The sequence below is a fragment of the Pocillopora damicornis genome, chromosome 9, assembly GCF_964200805.1.
Source record: "Pocillopora damicornis chromosome 9, jaPocDami1.2, whole genome shotgun sequence".
In the NCBI taxonomy this organism is placed as follows: Eukaryota; Metazoa; Cnidaria; class Anthozoa; order Scleractinia; family Pocilloporidae; genus Pocillopora; species Pocillopora damicornis.
Window position 1 is genome coordinate 20,419,276 of NC_142678.1, and position 24,302 is coordinate 20,443,577.

Genomic DNA, 24,302 nt, shown 5'->3' on the forward strand with positions numbered 1-24,302 from the left:
TAGGCAGTCTTTAAAACAAGAAAGGAAGAAAACGGACGGCGCAAAGATATATTCAAGTTGGTTCAAACACAACAGAGATGTGCACATCTTTATTGAATACCAATCAACCTCACTTTCGTGTGTCGTATGTTTATAGAAGTATATATATAAATGCAACACTGCTTTTAAAGAGATACCTAACAGCCAAAAGGGGAAATTGATAGAACGAAGAAAGATGACGAGCTTCCACTTTTCTCCTTTCTTTTGAATAGGGACCGAAGTGAGACGGCGGGAACATTCACGTGCAGAACGCTTTCTCAAACACTAGAATCGAGCGCCGAAGGCGTGAAGCGATCTCAACGGGAGAATCTAGATTTTTAGGAGCCATGGATATCATGCATGGTTGATAAAACTTTAAAAATTAACGTTTTTCCACAGGTACAAGTTGGTGACCAAGGGAGTTTTAAAATTTATTCGGCTTGGCGCAGAGGTCTACATAACACTCTTCTTGCTTTCAGAGTGGTAAAAACGCTATTTATATCATTATTTTCTTCTAATTAAGAGTTATGCAGTTCCAGTTCCAGTTTCCGGTCTTTTTAAGTTCTGGCATTCCTTGTCGTCATCTCCACAAACAGTAGACCATTTTGTGTGCTTCTCAGGTTCAGGATGAAGCCGCTTTTCTTTCTGATTAAATACAAGTCTCATGGGGTGATATTCGGCTTTTACTATACCATGTCTGAAAAATGAAAACGGTTTATCTTAGTGATGTAAATAATCCATGCGTTTTGAAGGAAACTGAAATGTGGTGTATTAAAATGCTTTTTTTTTTTTACATGCACACATGCAGTTATCATTATAAATGAACATAAGCCCTACTCCTTCCAAAATCACGTTGGGTTGAAAAACTCAACAGTCAATTTCTTATTAGAGTGTTCTATGCATATTTTGTTTACATATTAAGTGAATTTCTCGCGATGAAATTAAATTTCAAATGTTGACAGATTGACTAACATCACTCGCATAACGCATGACCTTGGACAAGAAACAAAAATCCTGCATAACATGTCTACATAACGATATACAAACAACGAAAACGTTCAATGTATACTGTCAATACCATGCTCAAATGAACAGCAGTTTAGCTAATAGGTCATTATTAGCGCTGCAGGACGCGCGTTTCTCCGCCCACGGGAAGATTGAAGACGAGTCAGGGGAAGGTTTGCTTGAGGCTTAGCTCTAATAGTTAGTGCTAGACCCAATGCAGCCTTGCCGTTGGTTCGCCTTGCTAGAGGCTTCATACTTTCCTGCGGGCGAAGAAGAGCTCATACCGAAGCATGAATAATGAAAACCTGCTCGCGGGTTAATCGGATCGAAAACAGCACACTGTCTACGCTAGAAAAATGAAACAAAACTATGTGTTAAGATTGGAAGGGAAATACAGCGTGTTAGCTTTGGAAGGGATTGTGGTGTAATTGGGATTTGGAGGTAAATATCTGATCAACCAAAAATAATTTTAAAAAAATGGATTATCTTCGATCGAACAGGTATTTTTAAAATCCTGGCTACAACATCAGAATTTTTCTTTGCAGTCCCTTGCCGTATTTACTCTTAGTTGCGGTCTGAATGGTAAAATAACTCACGAAATATGTCAGCCCAATCGCCAAACCAGTTAGTTCTTATATTATTACGGATGGCCCATCAGTTAAATGGCATTTGTGTTCCAGTCATATGGAAGAGTTCTATTTTAGGGATTTATGTTTTCTAGTACCATTGAAAACAATGTCTTTACCTTGAGACAGTCACTCTCAACATCCGGCTCATTTTCAGCATATCTCTTTCTTCATAAGTGATATACTCATATGATTCAATCAAGCGAGGATTTGGTTTAAAACCCCTTCCACCGTAAACTAACTGCGTACAAAATTGGACTTAGTTAAGATCAAACAAACAAACATTGTCAATCAAACAAATCCATATGCTTTTCATCAAAAAGCCTTTGTCTCCTATGAATCGCCAGTACTTACAATAAATGAGACCACCAGCCCACCACCATTGTAACTCAGCCATCTAATTTTTTTCCTCAATTATGTTAAAATGATTATTTCCTTACGGTTAATGTTCTCAATGTAATGTATTGACATCAAAGGTGTTCTCTAAATCAAAAGAAAAAGGCTCGTTACCGGGCTGTTTCCACCTATTGGACGCAAAGGAGGAAACAAGAAATTTCCTAGACTGTATTCCACAAGTTTGTTGTCCTTGGTCAGCCAGTGAGGTTGCAGCACGTGCGGATGTGATCCAATGATCATGTGGACTCCAAGAGACCAAAGGTGCTTTGTTATATGAATTTGGTAATCGAGCGGTTTCAAAAGCACTTCTCTTCCCCAGTGCATGTATACCACGATGATATCCACGCCAGCCTGTAACAGTTAAGAAAGAACCCAGTTTTAGTTCACGCTGGTTGTATGTGTACTTATTTCTTGTATAATATTTTGGTTTCTTATCTCGGGACTGACTTAAGAATTAAGATGACGATGAAGAGAAGTTTGTAAGCGTTCTTTGTACTCTGATTGAAGGTAAAATTTCAACTTTGAGTCAGCTCGATCGCAATTCAGATTGCAATGTTTATGAAAATCAATAACTCGGCCACGAAATCTTTTTTCTGATTGACTAATAGATATATCTACTGAGAACACCGACTCGCCAAACTTAACCTTTTCCTTCTCTCTAAAATTCATAAAATGATTAAAAACTTAACTAAATAAGGTCTTGAAGCAGAAAAACCCAACAAAGAGTCATTATATTTAATAGTTTCCCATGGTCATCTTTTTACACTTATGATAATTCAATTTAATATAATATTAATATTAATAACATCGTACACGAATATTTGAAAACTTTCGAGTGTGGGTTGAGACTTGAGCTCACGCAACATCAGATGGTAAGTGGGATTTTGCAATGATCAAAACCAAGAAATTATCATAAGTTTTAAATCTCTTGTCAAAACTTAAAACCATGAGTTCTTACCTCTTTTATTTTTCTAACGTCTCTTGTGGCAATATCATCCCGATAGATAGCAGGACCAGATTTGTACATCCTTCTCATCACAGTACAGTTTGGGAAATCTGGTACATGGTCACAGTATCCAAGAAATCCTATTTTTATTCCTTTTCTTTCCATTATCAAAGGTTCCTAGAAATTATCCACCGAATAAATATCTGAATTGTAATTGTTTTCTTTTTCCAGGTCTCCTAATTCTAAACAAGTTTATCTCAATTCCTTTGAAGAAAATTAGCGATCATAACAAGTTGATATTTTACCCATAACGGTTACTAATATAACTACATCGTTATCTTGAATTTTTTTCTCGAAACACCTCTCTGGATGTCCTTATAGTTAACAAAGTTTTAGCCACAGGTTTTTGGAGGAAATACAACAGGTGCTTTTGAGAATTTTACTTTCCCTTTCACCCCTCATCTCCCAGAAGTGATTATCATGTAGCTTCTCCCCATAAAATCCATACATTATTCAGCCAACAGGTAATGAGAATAATCGAAATTATCATATTTAAGTTGTTATATTGATCCGACACCAATTCTCTTGACCTATTTACGAGAAAATGTGCAGTAGCTAGAGAGGAGAATTAGCAATCAGATCTAAGGAGTTAAAAGGTTAAGTAATTAGACAAATATTTTTGTGGGCCCATTTTGTTGTTGTGTATGTGAAGTCGACACGCTTAAGCTTGTAACATGGTAGTAAATACTTCATTAAAGGGAGAATCATTATTGATATGGAACTACCTGAGATGAATCAAATCTCCCATAAGTAACGCCGAAAAATCTTATTCCTTCCTTCTTAAGAATTTCGACGGTGAAATTAGCACCTTCAGTGCCAAAGTCGTTGAAATGATTGTTGGCAACTGTGACAGCATCAAAGCCTGCATAGCTGTGGAACGTCGAAAGTTATTGATGTAAATATCACTCTCAACATAGTATGAATTGAAGACTGCCATGAAAACGTTTGTGTCTAGAATTTACGGGAAGTGGTAAATCGCTGCGTAAATGAAGATTATGAGGTCGCATGTGTGTCTCGCAGGTTTCCTTTTCTGAATACTTTTTCGCTGGAACTCTGCAATTTTAGATGTTGCCTTTTGATAATAAGTTAATTTTGAACACAGACGCTCTTAAAACGCAGACTTCAACCAGAAGAAAAGTAAAATACGTCAGGGTGTGCTTTAACATTAACTACTTCACTTAGGAATGAGGAAATTGCATAAGGCACAGGAAAACGTGGGTGAAAAATTTTAAATGGCAACTGGTTTGACTTTTATATCTGACCGGTTGAGAGGATGGCGCAAATTTTCTGGACTAGTCAAAGAGTGAAAAAAACTGAGCTAAACCAATACAATTCCAGACTATTTCCTATGCTCAACTGAAAATTGTTCTGAGCTCTCTGTTTACCTCAATGCTGGAGCAGCTTCGGGACTGGAATAAAGAATCGTCAGCCTTCTCTTATCTTTGAACATGTGACGATAAACCTTTTTGTCGACGAAAGGACATTCCAAATTGGCCACGGATATATCAGCATCCTTGATGTATTCTGCCACTTCACTGAAAGAGTCCTCATACGTGTGATAGTTGTGTTCAGCGTAGTATTTCACGGGACCAGCGAATGAAACATCACCCACAAACAGCAAAGTGACGTGCTCTAAGGGTAAACATAGTCAATTATACCCTGGTCTATACAGAAATCATAGTTAGTTCTTTTTTTCCCAAGAAATTCGATATTCACAACGATGAAGTCCAAGAATTGGAAAATGGCACTTCGAAGTTCATCAAAAATACTTTTTATGTCCGTGTTGCATTAATTCTTCCAGAACAAAATGTGATTATATATCAGATCTAACTATTTCCGAAAAATCAGGTTGATGAAAAAAAGGCAACCATGAATTAATAATGGTAATTGAACTTAATTGTCTTCATATTTGGTCTGAAATCATGTGTGAGTTTTAAGTCAAAGGAGTGCACAGCACGAATTATATTTGAAAACATAAACATGATTTCAGACCAAAATTGCAAGACACGAAGTTCAATAACTACTTAAAATCTTTGAAATCGCAAAATTCAGTCGCTCAGATACAGGAGTTTTTAGTCTGTACGAATGTTTTGTTGACCCGGTAGTGAGCTGGTTTGTAGGAAATTGCAAAATTTTTTTCTAATTTCCTTGCAATCTGATTGATTTCTTTAAACAAGGACTTGGCTGTTGTATTTTAGTAAAGCTTCCTCATTGGCTCCGAAAAAATTGCTATTTCGAGCAAAAAATATTTACGCCATATTATCCAAGCAAACAAAATTTTTTATAGCTGGAATCTAAATTACTCGAGGAAAGTGAAAAGAAACTTACCTTCGTTTGCCAGTATGGCACATGGCAAGAAAATAAAAAAATCGATGATCAATAAAATGACTTTCATACTCCTCATTCCAAAATTGTTTCTGCGTGTTTCATTCAGGGACTTAAAAACTGAAAAGACAATGATGGAAATGTTTTTTTATTATCTCATCACATCCCCTAGTGAAAACATAGGAATCCATAATTCGTAAATCTCGAGAACTCGCAAAATTTAAAAAGGTTAATTTTTATCGCTAATCCTGAATAATAAGAAATCTCGCCCTGTTTCCAATCTTAGCATTTCACCCAATATTTGTCAGTTTAGGAGTTTTCATTGTCTTCGTGTAGCAGGTAATATTTGGGTGTTGGTGCGAGAGAAAACTGAGGGAGTGGAAAACCCATTCAACACTTGTGAAGTTCATAAACCGTCCTTGTCTCTGTGCAGCAGGGGCGATGCGAGAGAAAGGTATTGGTCTAAAATGTTACCATACACAGGGAACAGAAGGGTCTGGGTCAAAGTCAAGCTGTCACGTAAACTGTGAGAAAACTTGCCTGTACACATATCAATTAGTCAATGACATCGAACCTGAATCAAGGAAGCGTAGGTCTCGTATTCCGTCGTAGAGCTTGGATTAATTGGCATGCATCTTCCTTTAAGTCAGGTGTATGATTTTAGACAGAACTGTCCAGTTTGAGACAATTTCGTCTGATTTTAGACACCAGTGTCTGATTTTGGACATTAATGTCCGATAGACGACACTACTGTCCGATTTTAGACACTAATGTCCGATTTTAGAGACCAATGTCCGATTTTAGAGGTTAGTGTCCGATTGTAGGAAGAATTATCCGATTTTAGACACTCTTGTCCGATTTCAGACGCTAGTGTCCGATTTTAGACACCAGTGTCCGGCATGCTATTGTTTTTAAAAATCGCACACTAAGTAGTGTCTAAGATCGGACAGTAGTGCTCAGTTCTAATGGCGGCTAAAGAGAAGAATTACTTCATGTGTGATTGTGAATACCTTCATTTATGAAATAAACCAGGCAAATTATTTCCAGTCTATGATCAACGTTGTTTATTACTCATTGTCTCAGCGTGATAAATCATAACCCATACAAATCGAATCAATATAAATGAGTACCGTGGAATTTTTATACTTAGTTAAGAATGCTTTATGTCTGGCTTATTAAAAACAATGGATCTGGTTAGAAAGAATTTCCCTCTCGCTACTCTCACAATTCCCATGAAAAACCTAAAAATCTAACTTAAGAAGAAAACCTATTTTAAAAAAGTAAGATATCATTATGAGCAACCCTACGAGCAACGAACAAGATTTCTTTTGGAGCGCTTTGCTTTTGGAATGTGTAGTTATCACCCCATTGGAAGTTTCAGCCATCTTTCCGAGTTTGCCTCGTGAAATAAAGCGAGTTTACCAGAGGAGTTAGGTGAAACATCGGCGAAAGTTGTCAGGCACAACTTTCGATCAGTCAACGGACCAGTCAAAGGAGCTATTTACAACAAAACGGAAATAAATTATGCAAATCTTAATCGCGGGAGAAAGTCGCAAATAGACTTAGCTGTGAACTGTTTCTGATTGTTTGGTTCCTATCTTACGTCAAGAAAAGAGAGCAATGACGGGATAAAATTACGATTTATGATTACTTTCCAATTCTCAGTTGAAAACTGGAATATTTTCTTCTTGGTGATTAACGTTTGATGGCATTTTCGGTTTTTGACTACCTGTCCGTACAGGTGACTGACACCTGCCGTTTTCTTTACAAGTACCTGTTATCGCATGTTAAACTTTCAGCTAGTCATCCAGTTCGATAATTTCGCCCGAGTGACTCCAGTTACTTCGAATACGGTCGCCCCACATATTTTCACCAACCGGAACATTGCTATCTGACATCGCTAAGCCTTCCACTAAAATAGCGGCTAAAAAAATTAGCTCTAATGCGACCGTTTCCCTCCGTTGCTTGGAACCTTTGCGCGGGTTGTACCTTGCAGGTGTCTGGTTGTTTTCTCTTGATGATATCTTACCTGATGAACCAAAACCAGAGGCAGACCCTTTGACATATTTTGCTCGGTTCTTGCTTCGGTTTTTAGAGTTCTTTTTCCGTGAGAGCGAGGTGGAAGCCTGTTGGCTAGTTGCTAACTGGTGAAAATCAACACAGTCAATGTTGATGCATCCAATGTCACATTTCCAAAAGCTGTCCATCACATCGAGTGGTAAAATCTCGAAATCCCGAATCTCTTCCTCGTCAAGACTGTAGTGTAATTCTTCACAGAAAACGGGGACTACTGCTCGATCAGCGTCGGAAGTACCCTCATGCTCGCTTTGTGAGTCATTCTTTGCGAGCTCCGAGAGGAAGATGGATTGTTCTGAACTGTTTACCTTTTCGGCAGCGCTGTGTCTCTTTCCTTTAACATTCAATGAAGAACTCGCAACAATGTTTGCCAAAGCTTCGCTACTTTCCCTTGAATACTGCATAACCATATCCCATTTCTCTTGAGTCTTTCTAAGGAGATCATCATTAAACACTTGACTGGTGGCATTAATAAGGGAGGTTTTTAGAGAAATTGCCTTCGATTCGACGTTTTCCACCAACGCTTCAATCGGTATCTCACTCATTCCATCTTGAGGCTGGACCGTAGATGTCAATTTTTTCACGGTTGCTTTTAGTTCTTGCACTGTCTGCTCCACATCTTCCACAATACTATGAACTTTTAGCACAATTCTAGCGGTGAGCTTTAAAGTTACCTTGAGGTCCTTGTAGACGGTTTTTATGTCTCGGATAAGACTTATTAATCCTCCCATGGCTTAATAAAACGTTAGAAAAATTTTGTTCTTAACTGATAACGAACCAACCACTTTTGTTCAGTTTTTCCTCTCGTCTTATCCATTCCCTATGAGCGCCCTTTCACTCGTCATGCTTTGTATGAAAAAACATTATGCTTTGTATAACAAGAAAGAAAAGTTATTCACGCGTTTGAATAGTTTGCAGGGAACATTAGGGTGGGACTCGCGTAAACAAGGCTGATCAGTTCGAGATGAAATTGGGTGTGGTTGTAAAAACGGCAGCTGTCGACATTAGCTTCCTTCTAATCCTCATTGGAGGGAAGAAATAGGTTTGACAACTGGGTCCTCCTATACTTTTCTCAACATATTCGTAAATTCCAGAGCGAGGATTTTGAAAGAGCTTTCCATTTTGATTTCAAGGTGATTTAAAAGGTCAAAGAATTATTTGAGAATCAGCAGGAAAATTTTAATACGTCTATTCATGCATGTCTGTTTGTTTTCTTACAAAATTCAACGTTTCCTATTGGATGCTGGTTAAAGAGGCTTAAAAGGCGGATATTTACGCAATGTGTACCGTGATATTGCCATCAGTCATCCTCGATTCCTCGATTTCTTAACACTTGTATCATCAGTATCATCATTGATACGCAAGAGGCTTTTCATCGCACAAATATAAGACTCAAGACTCAACGCGCAATCAAACTTCATAATGGTGAAAATATTCATTTAAACTATTCATTATTTTCACATCAGTTAGCCCAAGTACACAATTACGTCAGCAATTCTATCCTTAGATACATTGACATCACGATGAAACTAGAAAATCGGCTATTTCTTTAATTCTATTTTACCTATTTCAATCTTTGCCCTCACCGAAATTCTCACCACTTTGTGGTTTTTACATTCGAGCAAATATATATTTCTTTGTTTTCGTTGAACACAACTCTCTATGGCATCGCAATGACTCCTAATATCAGTGGTGACACTGAAGTCATTTCTCTCAATTATCGTAACAATTTTCTGGAAAATCATGATTGTCCTTGAAACTTTATCTCAAGGAGGCTTTTGGAGATTATCATTTGCTTTGTAATTATTTTTGCTTCACTAAGAGGAGGTATATCTCTTATTAAAGAACACAGACTGGTCAAAGTGCATGGACTTGCCTGTTACCTAAGTAGCTAAAATAGCTGGAATGTATCGTGTAGTCGAACAAGCAAAATTTAAGAGCCACACAAAGTCATGATGAGCTAAATACAAAACGTGGACATTAACGAATCCAAATTAAAAAAATATGTAAGAAATAGCGGACCACACGCAATTGGTCACTGTGATGTAGCACAATAGTCAGACAAAGGGTGACACTTTTACTATCACTGTAAGCCCACGTCAGCTGGAGGCCATTTCCATTTTAAAAGTCATTTTGAATCAGAGTGGGTTGAACACTCAAAGAGATATACCATATATATGTATGTGCGCTTAGGTACTATTCTCTATTTAACAAATAAGGAGGAAAAATTAAATACTAAGATGCGACGAGACAAAACTTACCAAATGCTGAGGGAAAACACGAAACACCTGCAGAGAAAAGGCTTACATAGAAGCAAAAATTAAACACACTGCCAAAAGGTGGGTGAAACATGAGATAGAAAGGGTGGCGTAGTTTACATAAGGCGCGAAATTAATGGTGCATGAACGGCACGTGAAAAAATCAAAAGATCAAGCGTAAATTAATGGGTGCGAGACGCACGAAATAGGCGTAAAAAAATTCTTACAAAATACAAATAAAGATACTAATAACTAATTTACCACAGCAATTAAACAATCAAACCCCACCGACCGTGGAGAAAAATCAGGTGTTTGTCTTCAAGAGCCGGGAATTGTTCTTAAATATTCATGAAGCTACAGACCTCTTGGAGAAGCAAGCAGCAAAATCAATTATGTAAAACTTCACTTCACTCCTGGCCTCAGCCGGAGAGAATATTTTCTGACCTCAATGAACAATACAACAAACTACATAGAGAAATGAAGTGGTAGAGAGATGGATAGCTACCGTTATAGCGAACAACATTTTACATTTCCGGCCTGATTTTAAAATAATAGTGTCATGAATATTGTAGTCATCTTTTTGGCGATCTCCTTACCAAGCGTAGTTATCGGGAATAAAGGTAAGACACATAACATAATTTTAGTAACCAACCTCTAAAAACGTGCTCCTGACCAACAATTGAGTATTCGAACTAAACATTAATGGTAATTCCAAATAATTCAGTTATCACTAAATTTATTTAACGCACAATGGAAGTCTTTCAGAAAACTGTTTACTCGCTCATGAGTCACCAAACCATGGATTGACATAGAATCGATAACTCTGATGAATCACACCCTTTCTAAAACAGACCGAGCGCTCATCTCGACCAAAATCGATCTTTACTGGATATCAGTCAAATAATTTCTGTAACTATACCCTAGACATAGTACAAAGCCTTGTTCTTAACGCGTACAAATTCAAATTTCCCTTGAAGCCTTTTAGGGTTTCACTCTTGTCTTATTCGTATCGACAAGCGGCCTTAATAAGGCTAAGCATTTTTTCGTCCTTTCTTACTTGCAGAGCATGTATCCTTGATTTTCGTGGGAGATATTTATTTCGCTGGCCCGGTCAAATATTACGTGGAGCGTAAGCATTACACATACAATGACTCTTTCAATGAAGTGGCTCCATATATCAGAGATGCAGATATATCTGTGTGTAATTTGGAATCTCCATTCGTCAACGGAGATGTTTATACCCACATGTTCAAAGGTGAAAAGACAGTTCTACTCAGTGCTAACAAGGATGCTGCATCATCGCTGAGGTATACAAGATGAATTTATCATAAATCCCTCGCCGGGCGACGCTTATAGAAAAATTGTTAAGTAAGAGACCAGTATTTACATTAAGAGAGGATCAAATTACTCTCTCTTGTCATTGTTTTCAGGGGAAACGGGGAACAAATCAGACGACGCCAACAAAGCATAAGGAAAGGGGGCTACTATATGGAGAATTAACGGAGAGGGAGGGGGTGGGGGGAGAAACATAAGAATATTATAGAACCTCATGGTGGATCAGATAAATTTTATAGTGACACAAGCTAGTTAGAAGTGTCGAAAGTAATCTGATATTGAATTGGCTTCATTCATTTTATTGTATTAATTGTTGGTGTGGGAAACCTTCTCTACTTGCTATATCAGTCGCGAGTTGTTTATTAACGTTTTACCGCGCTTCTTGCTATTAATACCGTTTTTATTGGCTCCTTGCTTTATCAGCCTTTGTAATGACCGACAGTTGTGGTTATTATAGCTTTATTACGATATCGCTGGCAGTGCCCATGAGAAATATGAAGGAAATCCTGCGTTCTAATTGGCTATCTGAGCGGGAAAGATTTGCCAATCGTTCTTTTGTTGTGTTTTATAGACCTCGACTTCCTCTCGGTTCATAATAACGCAAAAAAATAACTCAGTCAATTTCCAGCCATCTTGACCTCACGCATATATCGACGCGTAATGGAGGGTCTCAATGGGGTGATAGCATCTACGGCTAACAGTAAAAAGTTTGGCTAATTTACGGTTACGGTTAACCCAAAATGACACAAAATTACTCACTGGAAAAATGAAACATTTTTGTGGTTATTTTCTTTTTACTAGCTATTTGGGAAGTTATAAAAGACTCGATAGTAACGTCGTCCGTGTCGTATAACTCCACCAGTATTCTACTATAATCGGTTAAGAGGGACGAATTTCACGACTGTGACAGCTTGTTTATTTTTTTAAAATTTTGCTACAATAACACCTACCCCTAATAAAAGTTCTCACATTAAAAAAAAAAACCATACCGTTTTGGCTAAAGTTGTAGTTAAGTCAGTTTACAACTGTTCTTAAGTGCACGTAGTCTTGACAGTTTGTTCGTCCTGTAGTTTTGCAGGATTTAATGCTGTAACACTCGCCAATAATCATTTAAACGATTTTGGAGCCGAAGGAGCCAATTCTACTGCGGAAGTACTTAAAGAGACAGGAATACCATACTTTGGGATAAGTTTTGGCGACTATCTTTCCTCTCAGGTACATAGGAAATAACTGGCTTTAAATTTCTGTCTGTTACACCATATTTTTCTTGTCAGTCTGAAAACTCGAATCTTACAACTTAAGATTATCGTATCCACTATCTACCCCTAGAAACTCGTATTGGCAACTTTTCACGTAACTTGTTGATTGGTTTCAATTTTCCATTTCTTTAGGAACCACTCATTATGAAAAGGAAAGGAATCACTTTTGGATTTCTCGGTTACTGCGACATGCCATCGCCTTTTAAGAATTGCTCTCAAATGAGAATGTTGTTTACTTCTGGTCCTGCCATTTATCGAGATGACGTTGCCACAAGGGATGTTAACAAGTTAAAGGTTTCAACCGCAGTGCTAAAGATAAACTTAACATAAATAATTCCAGCTTTTAAGACGTTCTCACCAGTCCAATTTGTGGTTATCTAGAACTTAGAACTCTACCATAAATGGTGACTTATTAATCGACGAAGTCAAAATGATTTGATTTCCATTTTTTCCATAATGAATCAAGTAAGTTTGTGTGCGGGTTAATTTTGGCGGTGCATTAGCCTCGAAAAATAAATCCCAAGTAGCTATTCGCGAGGACCTTTCTGGTAAGCGGGAGGCTAAAATTATATAAACAATAGCTTCCTTTTAGCTCGAAAATGCACTCGGGTATTTGTCCGCGCCTGCTATCTATTCCGAGTAAGTCTCGATGAACAGAGAATGTCCAAAAAAAAATATTTAAGAACACATTTTCGCTCCAAATATAAGCTATTCTGTTTATTATGTTTCAAATGTTTCTGCAACGTGTGGGAACTTTTCAGTGTAGTACAGTACGACTTTTCGAACATTCAAATATGTCGCTTTTCTGGGAAAAGAGTTAAACGCTCATTCATTTTGATTTAAATTTGAAACGAATGCTTTCATCATAGAAGACGTAAGGTTTCAGAATTGGGGAATGTTACTTAGGGTATATCCTCAGATGTTTCCCAGTTTTATCCGGGGTATATTCGATCATGTGATGCGTTTAGATCAGTCACGTGCGAGCAAAACTATTTGATGAATTATAAAAACCTACAATTTCAACATCGCTACTCTATTTTTTTCAAAGGCTAAAGTTGACATCATAGTTGTATTCATGCATTATGGAATGGAAACGGGATTAAGACCACTCCCCTACCAGATTGATATCAACAAACACCTGCTGTCTCTCGGCGTGGATATAATCATTGGAGCCCATCCGCACGTGGTACAGGGACATTGTGTCAAACATAACAAGCTTATTGAAGACAGCTTGGGGAATTTCCTATTTCATCCGTGTCCTTACAGACGGGGAGGCAATCCAGTTACGTATTTATCTGTTCAACCTGTTAACTAATTCTTTTCCTCACTTTCTTTCTTTTTTCTTCTTGTGTTTTAATTCATGTATATTTTTATTATTCTCTTCCCACCTATAGCCATCCTGCATCTTATTTCAGAAATTATTTGTGGACCAGCTACTATTTATCGCCTAAGGGGGAGGTTTAGGATCACATGGATTTTAGAGGGGAAGGGAGGGGCTATCAGCCGTCGCTAACAGAGTACAAAAGGGTATACCATAAGGATATTACAGAACCTCAGAGGACTCTGGTAAATTTTATTGTGATATGGTGACACGACAAAAATCCTCCGACCCTCCCCGCCCTGGGGAGGGTCGGAAGGTCGGAGGGTCGGATCCCTGATTTCTAATTGGTTTGTTCATAACTTTCTTAGCAAGAAAAACATTTTTCCCCTCCTGCCCGTCAATTGATGCATTGCTCTCCTTTTTTCTCGAAGATTGTGTATGGAGGTTTTGGCAAAAAGCCGTGTGAAGCTGAAATTGAGTCCTACGAGCATTACGCCTTTGGAAATAGCAACGACTTAAGAATTTCCCGGATGCTCAAAGTCAACGTTTCAAGGTACAAGTCACAGCTATTTATTTTTCATCATTTAATTAATTGTTTTCAAACAGGGCTTCAATGAAAGAATTGTTTTCCTTAGAAATAGGAAAATGTGGCTCAATTCATTTTTTTTCACTAATCTTAAAATAATGTTCTTTATTTTCATGTCGTAGGAAAGGTGTGGTTAATGCAAAGTAATTGCCTCTTAGAATCAAATTTAATCACAAAACCAAAAGACTTCACCCTGAGCCTGAAAAGAATGCTCAATGGATTGAAGTCTGTGGAGCTGAGGACGATAAATGCCAATGTCGCAACGAGATCATTGCGACCAGAAAAGTAGCTAGCAAGCGCCTTATATATAATTAGTTAATTACTCATAGGGTTATATTTCTTCCCTATGAAAGGAGAGAGGTTGCATTGTCAAGGTCGATGACAAAGAACATAGAGAATTTAACTATACTTTATTGTGTAAAATGTGGCGTTTTACAAGGTGTTTTACAAGGACTTTGAAAAAACCGTTATCTAATTTTTTACGCGTGTTTGATATCGCTAATAAACTGCTGACACTTCATCAGCTTTTCGCGTCAAGCAAAATGTATTTTTGAAGACGAAATAAGCTATAACATTGTTAAATACTATATCGAAGTTAAAGTGTTTTTAGATTGACTTCTTTCAGAGAAATGTGATCCTAATTCTTGAGACATTTACAGTGTTGATCTTCAGCTTCGCATACAGTGATCCATTTTGCGTTCTTTGTGGGCTCAGGGTGCAGTCGTTTATTTTTTTTATCGAAAGCGACTTTCAGTGGAAGATACTTTGCTCCCACGACTCCTTTCCTAAAAAGAGAGATGATTGAATGAAAATCAAAGAAATTGAAAATATACAAACTATTTTCTCCTCATTGAAAATGATTGCTTGTAACTGATTATTCCGATCAAAATCGCGAGAAAGTCTAATTTAAAAATATCGTTGATTTTAAAGACACGCTGTTTCAGTGAGATGTACGTAGACATCTAGAGTACTGCTGTCTTGTGATATTACATCTCAGCTATTGTTCCAGATCCATTTGCCAGTTTTCATCAAAAGAATATCAACTATTCATATTCTCTCGTTTTCAGACAATTTTTTTTCTTTGTATGATATCTTTATTACCTTTATATTTTTCTGTATCACTAAAAAACTACTTTGTTCTGTACATGTATTCACGAATTTGACATTCTATTTAAAAAAAAGCCCTGTTATATTACTTAAAAGTGTTGGCACTTTTTTAACTGAAACGACCTATTAACCAAAACGTTATTTGTCTCCTTCGGACCCAAAATACTCAAATAGTGTCCGATCAACGATTGATGATTCTTTTCACTGCCTATATCTGACAACAGCTTACAGACATAGACTGGTAATATGAAACATCCTTTTTCATAACTATCTCACTCTTCCTGTATCGCTCTTTAATCCCTACACTTATCTTCAGATTTCAAAAAGCCCTGGAAAAATAAGATGCAAAGTGGTACCATACCTTGAAACGGTGACTTTAAGCATCCGGGATAGTTTCAACGCGACGCAGTTCCCAAGGACAAAGTGCTCATATTTCTTAATAAATTGTTTATCAGGTTTCTTGCCAAATCTCCCGTAAACGTTCTGAAAAATAAATTGAACATGGATATAGAAACTTGGAAGTACCGTTGAGGATTTAGTCAAGCTTGCAAACACAAACCAAGTAGGAGCGAGGAAAATAAACGATAAACACACAAGTACGAAAAAAACAAAAAAAGAAAAGAAAACAGAAAGGGAGAAGTATGGAAAAAAGGGAAATGAACGCGAGGAAATGATAAATTATGTATGATGTTGAAAGAGTAATTTTCTTTGGAATATAGCAGTAGGTAGAGATAAAACGTATCTCTTCAAATCTTTCTCCAAAAAGCGAGTTTAAAGCCTTTCACCTTGATTACAACATCTTTACAAGAAAAAAGCCGCTTTCTATATCGCCGATCTGAGCAGTATTCTCGAAGCTAGTTTCCCAAAAATGAACTTAGTGTGGCCTGGCTTGCCGAATAGTTCCTTTCCTTTCATTTGGATGTTCGGTCTTAGATAGGAACGTCCGACTTTCGAATCATTACACGAGACTTTCATATTTTTTTTCTTTTCCCATACTCGAGAAAGACTGAAATATTTGGGGAGAGGTCGTAAGGATCGAGTACGGTGAGGTGTTTACGTCATGTCAACCACCCAAACATTTTCCTACACGGCCTTTCCATTCAGTCAAGAGGTACATGTAGTCACTAAATGAACCATATGAAAGCGTTACCGGATCAACAGCACTAGGTGGTTGGTTAGTATGAAAAAGAAAATTCCCCAAGCTGTAAGCGAGAAGTTTATTATCTTGAAGACAGTGATCCTGAAGAACTTGCGGATGAGATCCAATAATCATATCCACCCCAAGAGAAATCAGGTGTTTGTTTATGTGCTTTTGGGAGGAGACGGGTCCTAACGTGAGTTCTCTACCATAGTGCATGAAAGCGACTATAATGTCAACTTTGGCCTAGGGAAGTAAAACAAAGTATAACTAGTCAATAGGCATGTTATGGAATGACTAGAAGGATAGATCCTTATTGTAATCAAATAAAAGGGGATGATATGAAATGCATAGAAATCAAGTTAAAACTCGAAGTAGATGATAAATAAATTGTTTCGGAGAGCAGGGATGACGCAGTATTAATAAGGAAGTCACATCTGACTTGAGTTTGTCGTTGGTTCTCACCCTGATCCGAGGGTTTTTCTCCAGGTCCTCCGGTCTTCCCTACTCCACAATATCAACATTCTGAATTCGAATTCGACATGAAACAGTGGACAAAAAAGCTACCTCGTGGAATGTTGATATTATCATTATTACTATGTTTTTAGCCGCACAGGTTAAATTTGCAAGCCCACCAAAGATCCAATACGTGGCTACCTTAGTTCGGCCAGGTTGGTAACAACGTCCAACTAGTAACTATGGGTGCAGGTTCTAGCACGCAGAAGATGGCATTTTCCTCTTGTTTGGATTTCTTCTCAGTTTGAATAACAATTCATTCTTTACCTAAATGCAATGTTAAGCTGGCTTAAGAAGAAAACTATGTCATTCACAATTCTAAGCCTTTTCCCTTTTACGTACGAAAAGATGGATAAATTATTTTTTCCTTTCAGTTCGTGTAATTTTCAGTTGAGTTTCGGATAACTAAAACCAAAGGTATCACAAAAGTCAATAAGAGCGATGGTCAAAATCATCATTACTCAATGAGAACACAAAGTATAAACAGGTAACCTGCATGAAACGCAGGTAAACGCTGGTAATCAAGTCATGATTCGTTAAAAGGAAGCGCTAATTTTCTGGACCAATCACAAAGCGAAGTAAAGCAAAACCAGAGTAATCCTGGATTAATTTCGACACTCAATTAAAAACTGCCCTGATAATCATAAAGATATTAAACTTGAGTTAAACCTTCTTTAGCCTCCTGACGTCTCTAGTGGCAATATCATCTTCATAAATGGCGGGACCCGAGTTGAACAACTTCCTCAGTTCGCTGCAGTTTTTCTTTAATAAGGAGGGCGTTGCACAATAACCGAGGAATGCAATAGTGATTCTGTCTCTTTTAATAATGAGAGGTTCCTAAAACATGACATCAAAAATATTGATATCAGCTTAAAACTGGTTTAACATGTATCTGTTAAGATCTAACAGGAGTAAATGTAATGTTAACAGCGGGAGATACTGCTGTATGGAATTTAATATGGGCTTGTTTATATTGAGGTAGAGGACCCCAGGTAGGTCAGATAACCCGCCTGTTCATTTATATAACCTCTTGTTTTATCTTGATCATGTTTACATGATAACTGGAGAAACCTGCTTAACCGGGTTACCCAGTGTGCCGTGGGAGGTAACTCTGTCATAGGCATTCACAATTTTTCCTATAAACGTCTCAAGATGGGGTAACCCGCCTAGCCAAGGTTGCGTTCACGTTACATTTGCAAGCGCACTAACAACCTCTCGGAACTTTACCTTGGGATCCCGGGGTTGTAAGATTGTACGTAAACATGGTAAACATGGTCTATTTTTTAAGCACGGCTAAGCAGTTTACCCTACCAACCTCGGGGATCCCTAGCCTCAATGTACACTGGCCCTAAGAGTACCCAATTGTCGCAAATAAGCTACAGTACACTTGCCTAAATTGATAAATTGTGAATCGCCCGTTAAGCCGACCGATAGTTATGACACCTTCCTCAACCCTGTCAGGTGAATAATTATCAACTGTAATGGTTTCATAGTATACGTCTCATTGAAAAGATTTGTAGCTACCTCGCTTTTCACAAATCCATTCGGTTATTAAAAATATCCAGTTCACACAATATTAATACAACGTTGAAAGCTTAACTAAGATGTCTAAAATGTCAAACACATTTATTTTCAAATAAAATAGTTGTATTGGTTTGAGAATAAATCTCCATGCTTTCGCTAAATATTCTTTCATCTCGTTTCCAGGAAAATGGGGTTTAAAACAATTCGTTACTGTACCTGAGAGGAGTCATATTTTCCGAAACTTATTCCAAAATACTTTATACCCGTCTTTTCCAGGACTTCAGTGGTAAAATTGGCTCCCACACTGCCTAAATCGTTCAAGTGATTGTTGGCAATGGTCACGACATCAAATCCTGCAAACCTGCGTGGAGGATACAAGAGTATAACTATCGGGTATGTGCAATATATACCCTGCCACTATGCTTGAAAAATTTTCATTGCAAACGAATAATTTAGACCAGCTCCTCAGTTCTGAGATGGCTGAAAACGGTGCTAAAAAAATATTTGGCAATTTACTTTCATATTCTTTCTTGTTATGAAATTCTTTTATCGCATTAATGAAATCTTTTATTATATTTTTTTAAGATTCAGGTTGGGATAAGGGGGTGAGTTTCTAAAGAAACTACGCTGCTTAGCCTGTGGCAGGGTATAACAGGATGATTCGGTTTGATCGGTTGAGTTGATAATGTTAATTGGCCACCGTAATGAGTTTGTAAAGCTGACGTTTCGAGCGTTAGCCCTTGTCAGAGGGAATAACTAAGAGCTTACGCTCGAAACGTCAGCATTAGAAACTCTTTACATCGTCAAACAGTTTACTTATAACACAAATGAGCTGAATGTTGTTTTAATGCAGCTCGAACGAAAAAAGGAGCTCAAATGCATTACCCCACACTTTCATAGTACAACGGAATGACAAAATTCTGCACCCTCTAAAGGAAACCTCCACTAGTAGAGGAAATCTTCCTTAAATTATCAAAAACGATCTTTAAAGATGAAATCTGTCGACATAAAAAAGGTATGGGTTGTATTAAAACTGAAGTTTAATGCGCACCGCCATATTGGATGATGTGCCCTTCTAGGACAGAAAAGAGGTATTTACTTTTTATGATAATAGTGGCAGCCGTGTTACGGCTTTCTGGTTTTCTTTTTCTCATATGTTCTTGTTTCACAACTTTTTCTAAGAATCTTCGCAACACAAGAAATTTTCATGCAGTTTAACGGAAATTTTTTCTTAGAACTGGTAGACTACCAGTGGAGGCCTCATTTAAAAACGATTTCTTCCTTAAGTAAATTCTAACTTTGTCAGTTTCCGCTATTATTTTCACCTGCACGCTGATGCAGCTTTAGGAATGGCATATAGCAAAACTGTTTTTCCTCCTCGGTAAAGGTGAGTAAGAACATGTTGGTTGGCAAATGGCGACTCTAAATTACCAACTGAAATGTCCGCTTCTCTGATGAAAGGAGCCACGTCATTGAAAGTATCATTGTACGTATGGTACTTGTGATCAACATAGTATTTGATGGGGTCAGCAAAAGAAATATCTCCCACGAACAGTAGTGTAACTTCATCTGAAATGTTCAAAGAAGGCAAATATCTTGATATTACAATAAATATAACTTATAATAGCATTTGGTTTCGAGATTTCTGTCGCGTGATTGTTGATTTAAAATTTTGTGCTATTTTTTAAATGTATTCTTGTTTATTTCTTCATGTTTACCTTTATGATAATAAGTAATGTTTATGGGACTGAGTGGAGTCCATTTCGGTTTGTATCCATGCGAGTGATAACAAAATCAATAAATACGTAATACTTGTAATTCCTAAAAAACCTGTTATAATATGAATGAAGGTGAAGAGAAATAATGAGAAAAAAAATTTTAAAAAGCAGATAATGTCAGTCCACTCACTCTGCTCACTTCCAGAGGCTATAAAATCTCTTGCTCACTTTTGGTCATGGAATAGATTGCGAGTATCGCTGCTAATAAGATTGTACCATTCGTTAAGGAACCATGATCGGTATATTTATGATAAAAAAAAAGTGAAAAATAGAGTACTAATAAAAATGATGACATCTTAAAATACGACCATCAGCCTTGCTGGCTTCTTTTTCAAGGTGGCTCGAAATGCTCTCGTTATTTCAACACACCTTTTATTTGATGGATCATGGTTATTCCTGAATATTCCAAGAAATTACATCAAAAGAATTTTAAAACGAGTTGAGGAGCACCAATTTTGTAAGTGAATTAGAAAGTCATCTTTATGAGCACTTTTAAAAATATATTTTAAAAATGAATCTGTACATAATGTTCGGAGCCAACTGACTCTTTTTTGATAGAGATTTGTGTACATATTTTGGGCTTCGATTATCATCATCCAAGTTATTTACTAGCCAATTTAAGATCGTGTGAGAAACGTTTTGAAACGCTGCCATGCACCACGCGAGCAATATGCGAAATAAACCAAGGGGAACAGTTTTTAAAAGCGACTGGTGATATTTTTTGCTGATCAAAAGAAAGGACTGGAACGACAATTTAATTTACTATAATTGGCTACAATGTGCTTGTGTACAGGAGTTCAAAATTTGCGTGTACTTACCCGGTTACTTAAGCCTACTAAATGATACCATTACAGAAGGCTAAATATCTTCGAAAACAGATTTTCTACGCAAAATTTAGTCCGCAAGAAATTTCTCCCGACCAGTTATGAGAAGTTGGCGTTCAGACAGCGTTTTGCTCAATTACACAGGCACCGCTCTCAAACAAATGAACGAGTTTTCAACTTTTGTAAATCGTTGATTTTGAAGAAAGCAAATGCGGACCGACTTTGTAAATGCCAATAGCGTGTTAAAAGAATTGTTTGGGCTTTTCTATGACTAAATTTGTCTTTATGGAATCATACATACCGCCCGAGAAAGAAGAGATTCTTCTTTCTAATAACATTAAATAGGTACGTCATATGCTTATGAAAATACGCCACCAAATCAAACCAAATCAAAACAATAGAGCATATTTATGTTCGCGGACATAAATACGTTATGACAGGGGTCCAAAGCATGCATTTATGCCCAGGAACGTACACTCTATTATCATTTTTACTATTACTTTTGGGAGGCATCGAGGAAATGAAAACTGAAATAATGGCAACGAAATAGTCTTAATAATCACGCGAGTGTGCGAGCGGGCTACAATATATTTTAAACCGCCGAAGTTTCCATTTTAGCAAAACAGCAAAATGCGCCACAACGCCGGACGAAGATAATAATCATCATTATTCGGGGCAGCATTTCAGATACCGCGAATCAAAATGAATCATCCCTCACAAAACCTACATATAACCAAATTTAGTACGATGGTGACCCTTTTTTCTTCACTCACTACTTTTAAACTCAAATAATAAGTTCAAAGGGTTTTATCTTATGGCTGTGGCTTGTGTCCAATATAACGCGCTGTCGGATTTTCCAAGAGTAAGGCATGAAGGCGTTTATTCCATTGTTCTATTATAAGAACAAAAGTAATAAATAATAAAGTGAATTTGGCACCAGGATTCAAACACTCCTGTGTTCCTAAATGGGGTTAAAATCGCGGGTAACCCCATAGAGGGTGTCATTTAGACAGGTAACCTCTTCCGCAGTGATATAGTTCTAAGAGAAAGTCCCACGGTGTCTATATATTCAAGAGAGAGTGAACTATAGAGTAATTTATGCCCTCCGCTTGAGGCTCAATTTATCTTAAGTCGAGATAAAGAAAGACAATTCAACCCGAAAATATAAGAAGAAACTGTTCTTGAGTGACTTGGTGTTCGATGGTGTTTTTTTTTCTAGATCAGCATACCTACAGGCAAGTTTTCCACCCTTTGTTCTTTGCTCATGTAGACAGGTAAGCTCTTCCGCAGTGATATAATTCTAAGAGAAAGTCCCACGGTATTTTTATCGTGAAGAGAGAATGAAATATAGAGTAATTTTTGCCCTCCGCTTAAGGTTCAAGTTATCTATGGTGGAGATAACGAAAGAAAATTCAACACTAAAGTATAAGAAGAAACTATTCTTGATCGATTTGGTGTTCGATGTTTTTTTTTTTCCTTGATCAACATACCTAAACACTGTTTAAATTTACCGTCAACATAAAGGCTCTTTGAAACGATATTTGTCGACTTCAAATTTAGCACTGAAAGAAACGTTAGTGATTATTTGAATACTATGGAAGATTCAGTTTTAGTTTTCTTTCACTGATTTTCATTCGGTTAAACCTTAGATAATTAAATATGTTTGCTGGTGTGAATGAGGTGTTAGTTTGCAGTTTGAGAACAGGAGAGCATTTCTAAACATTATCCATTTATAGGTGTAAGGCTAGTTTTCCGTGATATCCTTCTTGGAATCAGAATAATTTGAGGGGAAAGGTAAGAACAATACTTCTCACGCTTAGATAAAGAAAAATGAAGGTAAAAAACAATTTCGCAGTTACCCTAAGCGAATACCTTCTTATATTGTTCGGTTTTGGCAGAAAAAGATGCCTAAATCGAAGGATCAATATAGTATATTTTAGCACTTTGGGCCAAAATGTCGACAGCTTGTAAATCATCTCATCTTTTATCTACACTTCCCTTCGACCTTGACAAGTAACTGCATCCGATAACTGTTAGTGATATGAAGCAGATTAGAAACAACGATTTTGTAAATAATGAAGGTTTGAAATAAAGTTTCAGCTCACTTATCCAATATAATCCAATTCAGTTTGCTTTTGCTGTAACCTTTTTTCTAGTGAAAATAAAAGGAAAATCGTACCTTCTTTTCCGAGAACAGCGCAAGTCATGGTCACCACGAAACAGATTATTTTTAATTTCATGGTGCAATTAAGGCTGTGTAACGTCTTTGTTCCTGATTTGCAACTGAAGACTTCTCGATGAAATTCAAAGAAAATCTATGACATGGTTAAATCTGCTTCATTACGTTTTATTGCAATCATCCCACCCCAAACCGTCCACCTGTAAGATTTGAAACTTTAGACATTGATAGAGGTTTGACAGTCGTCATTTGAGGTGTTGTCCGAAAGATGAGCGCAACACGTTGGTAACCGTATGTCACCAGGCGTTCTAGTTAAGGATTTTCAGAACGGATATCCACAACATTTAGTTCTTTCGAGAAAAAAAGACTGTAAGAGAGAACAAAATTTCGGAGGCGGTTTCTCACCACTAAGTTAAATTGGCATTTAAGTGAGCGTGACTTTCAAGAATACGAGTAATTTACAGCAGCTTGGGTAAATGTTTCAATTGGCAAATATAAAACTTAAGGGAGGATTCATAACATTCAATCCAAGCTGTACGACATGTCTGAGAATAGAGAATTGCCAGATACCAAATATTCAGGTATTGATGTGGAACTAAATAAGGTTAGAAAATTTGCCATCACAGATGACTGACTGAGTGCGGTTCGTGAGGAAAGACGCAAACCAGTCAAGCAGAGGGCAACAAATACCATAATGCCGTAACTTTCTTAAGAGACGTATTATGGGAGACCTTGTCAAAAGCGTTGCTGAAATATAGCACAGCAGCATGGACTGACTTATCATCTTGATTAGACTTGGCCATGTAGTGAATCGTCAAAATTAATTGTGTTACCGTAAATCGTTTTGCTCTGAAGCCATGCTGCGCATCGGTAACAATCGTGTAGTACTCCAAATGTTTCATTACATGACTATGGACTATATGTTTAAGAATTTTGGACGCTAAGTATGTTAACGAGATCGGTCTATAATTTGCAGGGTATGATTTATCTCCACTCTTGTGGACGCCGCATACATTTGCATATTT

At 37.3% G+C, this 24,302-nt stretch overlaps 4 protein-coding genes across 5 annotated transcripts; 1 reads left to right on the forward strand and 3 right to left on the reverse strand.

Moving 5' to 3' along the window:
• Positions 1-436: 436 nt before the first annotated feature.
• LOC113666665 (uncharacterized) lies at positions 437-9,928 on the reverse strand. Its single transcript, XM_089182923.1, has 8 exons — positions 9,714-9,928; positions 5,380-5,496; positions 4,437-4,683; positions 3,777-3,921; positions 3,004-3,168; positions 2,160-2,396; positions 1,769-1,890; positions 437-715 (listed from the first exon to the last, which is right to left on the reverse strand). Exons 1-8 carry the CDS (start codon positions 9,802-9,804, stop codon positions 544-546), a joined length of 1,296 nt encoding a protein of 431 aa, XP_089039049.1. The 5' UTR covers positions 9,805-9,928; the 3' UTR covers positions 437-543.
• Positions 6,417-8,602, reverse strand: LOC113666652 (uncharacterized). The gene has a single exon (XM_089182931.1). The coding sequence runs from the start codon at positions 8,181-8,183 to the stop codon at positions 7,176-7,178; it is 1,008 nt and encodes a 335-aa protein (XP_089039057.1). The 5' UTR covers positions 8,184-8,602; the 3' UTR covers positions 6,417-7,175.
• A 149-nt stretch (positions 9,929-10,077) lies between the features above and the next one.
• Positions 10,078-19,919, forward strand: LOC113666661 (uncharacterized). 2 transcript variants are annotated; one of them, XM_089182929.1, is made up of 7 exons: positions 10,078-10,330; positions 10,774-11,017; positions 12,116-12,260; positions 12,437-12,598; positions 13,353-13,586; positions 14,057-14,178; positions 18,773-19,919. In XM_089182929.1, the coding sequence occupies exons 1-7, from the start codon at positions 10,270-10,272 to the stop codon at positions 18,819-18,821; spliced, it is 1,017 nt and encodes a 338-aa protein (XP_089039055.1). In that variant the 5' UTR covers positions 10,078-10,269; the 3' UTR covers positions 18,822-19,919. The 2 variants fall into 2 exon arrangements, with proteins under 2 accessions (XP_089039055.1, XP_027038254.2); XM_027182453.2 differs by lacking the exon at positions 18,773-19,919 and adding an exon at positions 14,334-15,404.
• On the reverse strand, positions 14,602-23,468 carry LOC113666662 (uncharacterized). Its single transcript, XM_027182455.2, has 7 exons — positions 23,278-23,468; positions 19,822-20,065; positions 18,713-18,857; positions 17,642-17,809; positions 16,469-16,702; positions 15,680-15,801; positions 14,602-14,996 (listed from the first exon to the last, which is right to left on the reverse strand). The coding sequence occupies exons 1-7, from the start codon at positions 23,336-23,338 to the stop codon at positions 14,849-14,851; spliced, it is 1,122 nt and encodes a 373-aa protein (XP_027038256.2). The 5' UTR covers positions 23,339-23,468; the 3' UTR covers positions 14,602-14,848.
• Positions 23,469-24,302: the final 834 nt, after the last annotated feature.

Excerpts from the sequence above, each read along its gene's own strand:
- LOC113666652 (XM_089182931.1), bottom strand. The coding sequence starts at position 8,183 with ATGGGAGGATTAATAAGTCTTATCCGAGACATAAAAACCGTCTACAAG.
- LOC113666662 (XM_027182455.2), bottom strand. The coding sequence starts at position 23,338 with ATGAAATTAAAAATAATCTGTTTCGTGGTGACCATGACTTGCGCTGTT. Across the intron at positions 18,858-19,821 it reads AAAGCTGCATCAGCGTGCAG|GTTTGCAGGATTTGATGTCG; the intron begins GTGAAAATAATA and ends TCCTCCACGCAG. Across the intron at positions 15,802-16,468 it reads CACCTAGTGCTGTTGATCCG|AACGTTTACGGGAGATTTGG; the intron begins GTAACGCTTTCA and ends TTTATTTTTCAG.
- LOC113666665 (XM_089182923.1), bottom strand. The coding sequence starts at position 9,804 with ATGTTTCACCCACCTTTTGGCAGTGTGTTTAATTTTTGCTTCTATGTA. Across the intron at positions 3,169-3,776 it reads GGAGATTTGATTCATCTCAG|GAACCTTTGATAATGGAAAG; the intron begins GTAGTTCCATAT and ends GATAATTTCTAG. Across the intron at positions 1,891-2,159 it reads CAATAGGTGGAAACAGCCCG|TTAGTTTACGGTGGAAGGGG; the intron begins GTAACGAGCCTT and ends TTTTGTACGCAG.
- LOC113666661 (XM_089182929.1), top strand. The coding sequence starts at position 10,270 with ATGAATATTGTAGTCATCTTTTTGGCGATCTCCTTACCAAGCGTAGTT. Across the intron at positions 12,261-12,436 it reads GCGACTATCTTTCCTCTCAG|GAACCACTCATTATGAAAAG; the intron begins GTACATAGGAAA and ends CCATTTCTTTAG. Across the intron at positions 14,179-18,772 it reads CTCAAAGTCAACGTTTCAAG|GACTTCAGTGGTAAAATTGG; the intron begins GTACAAGTCACA and ends CGTCTTTTCCAG.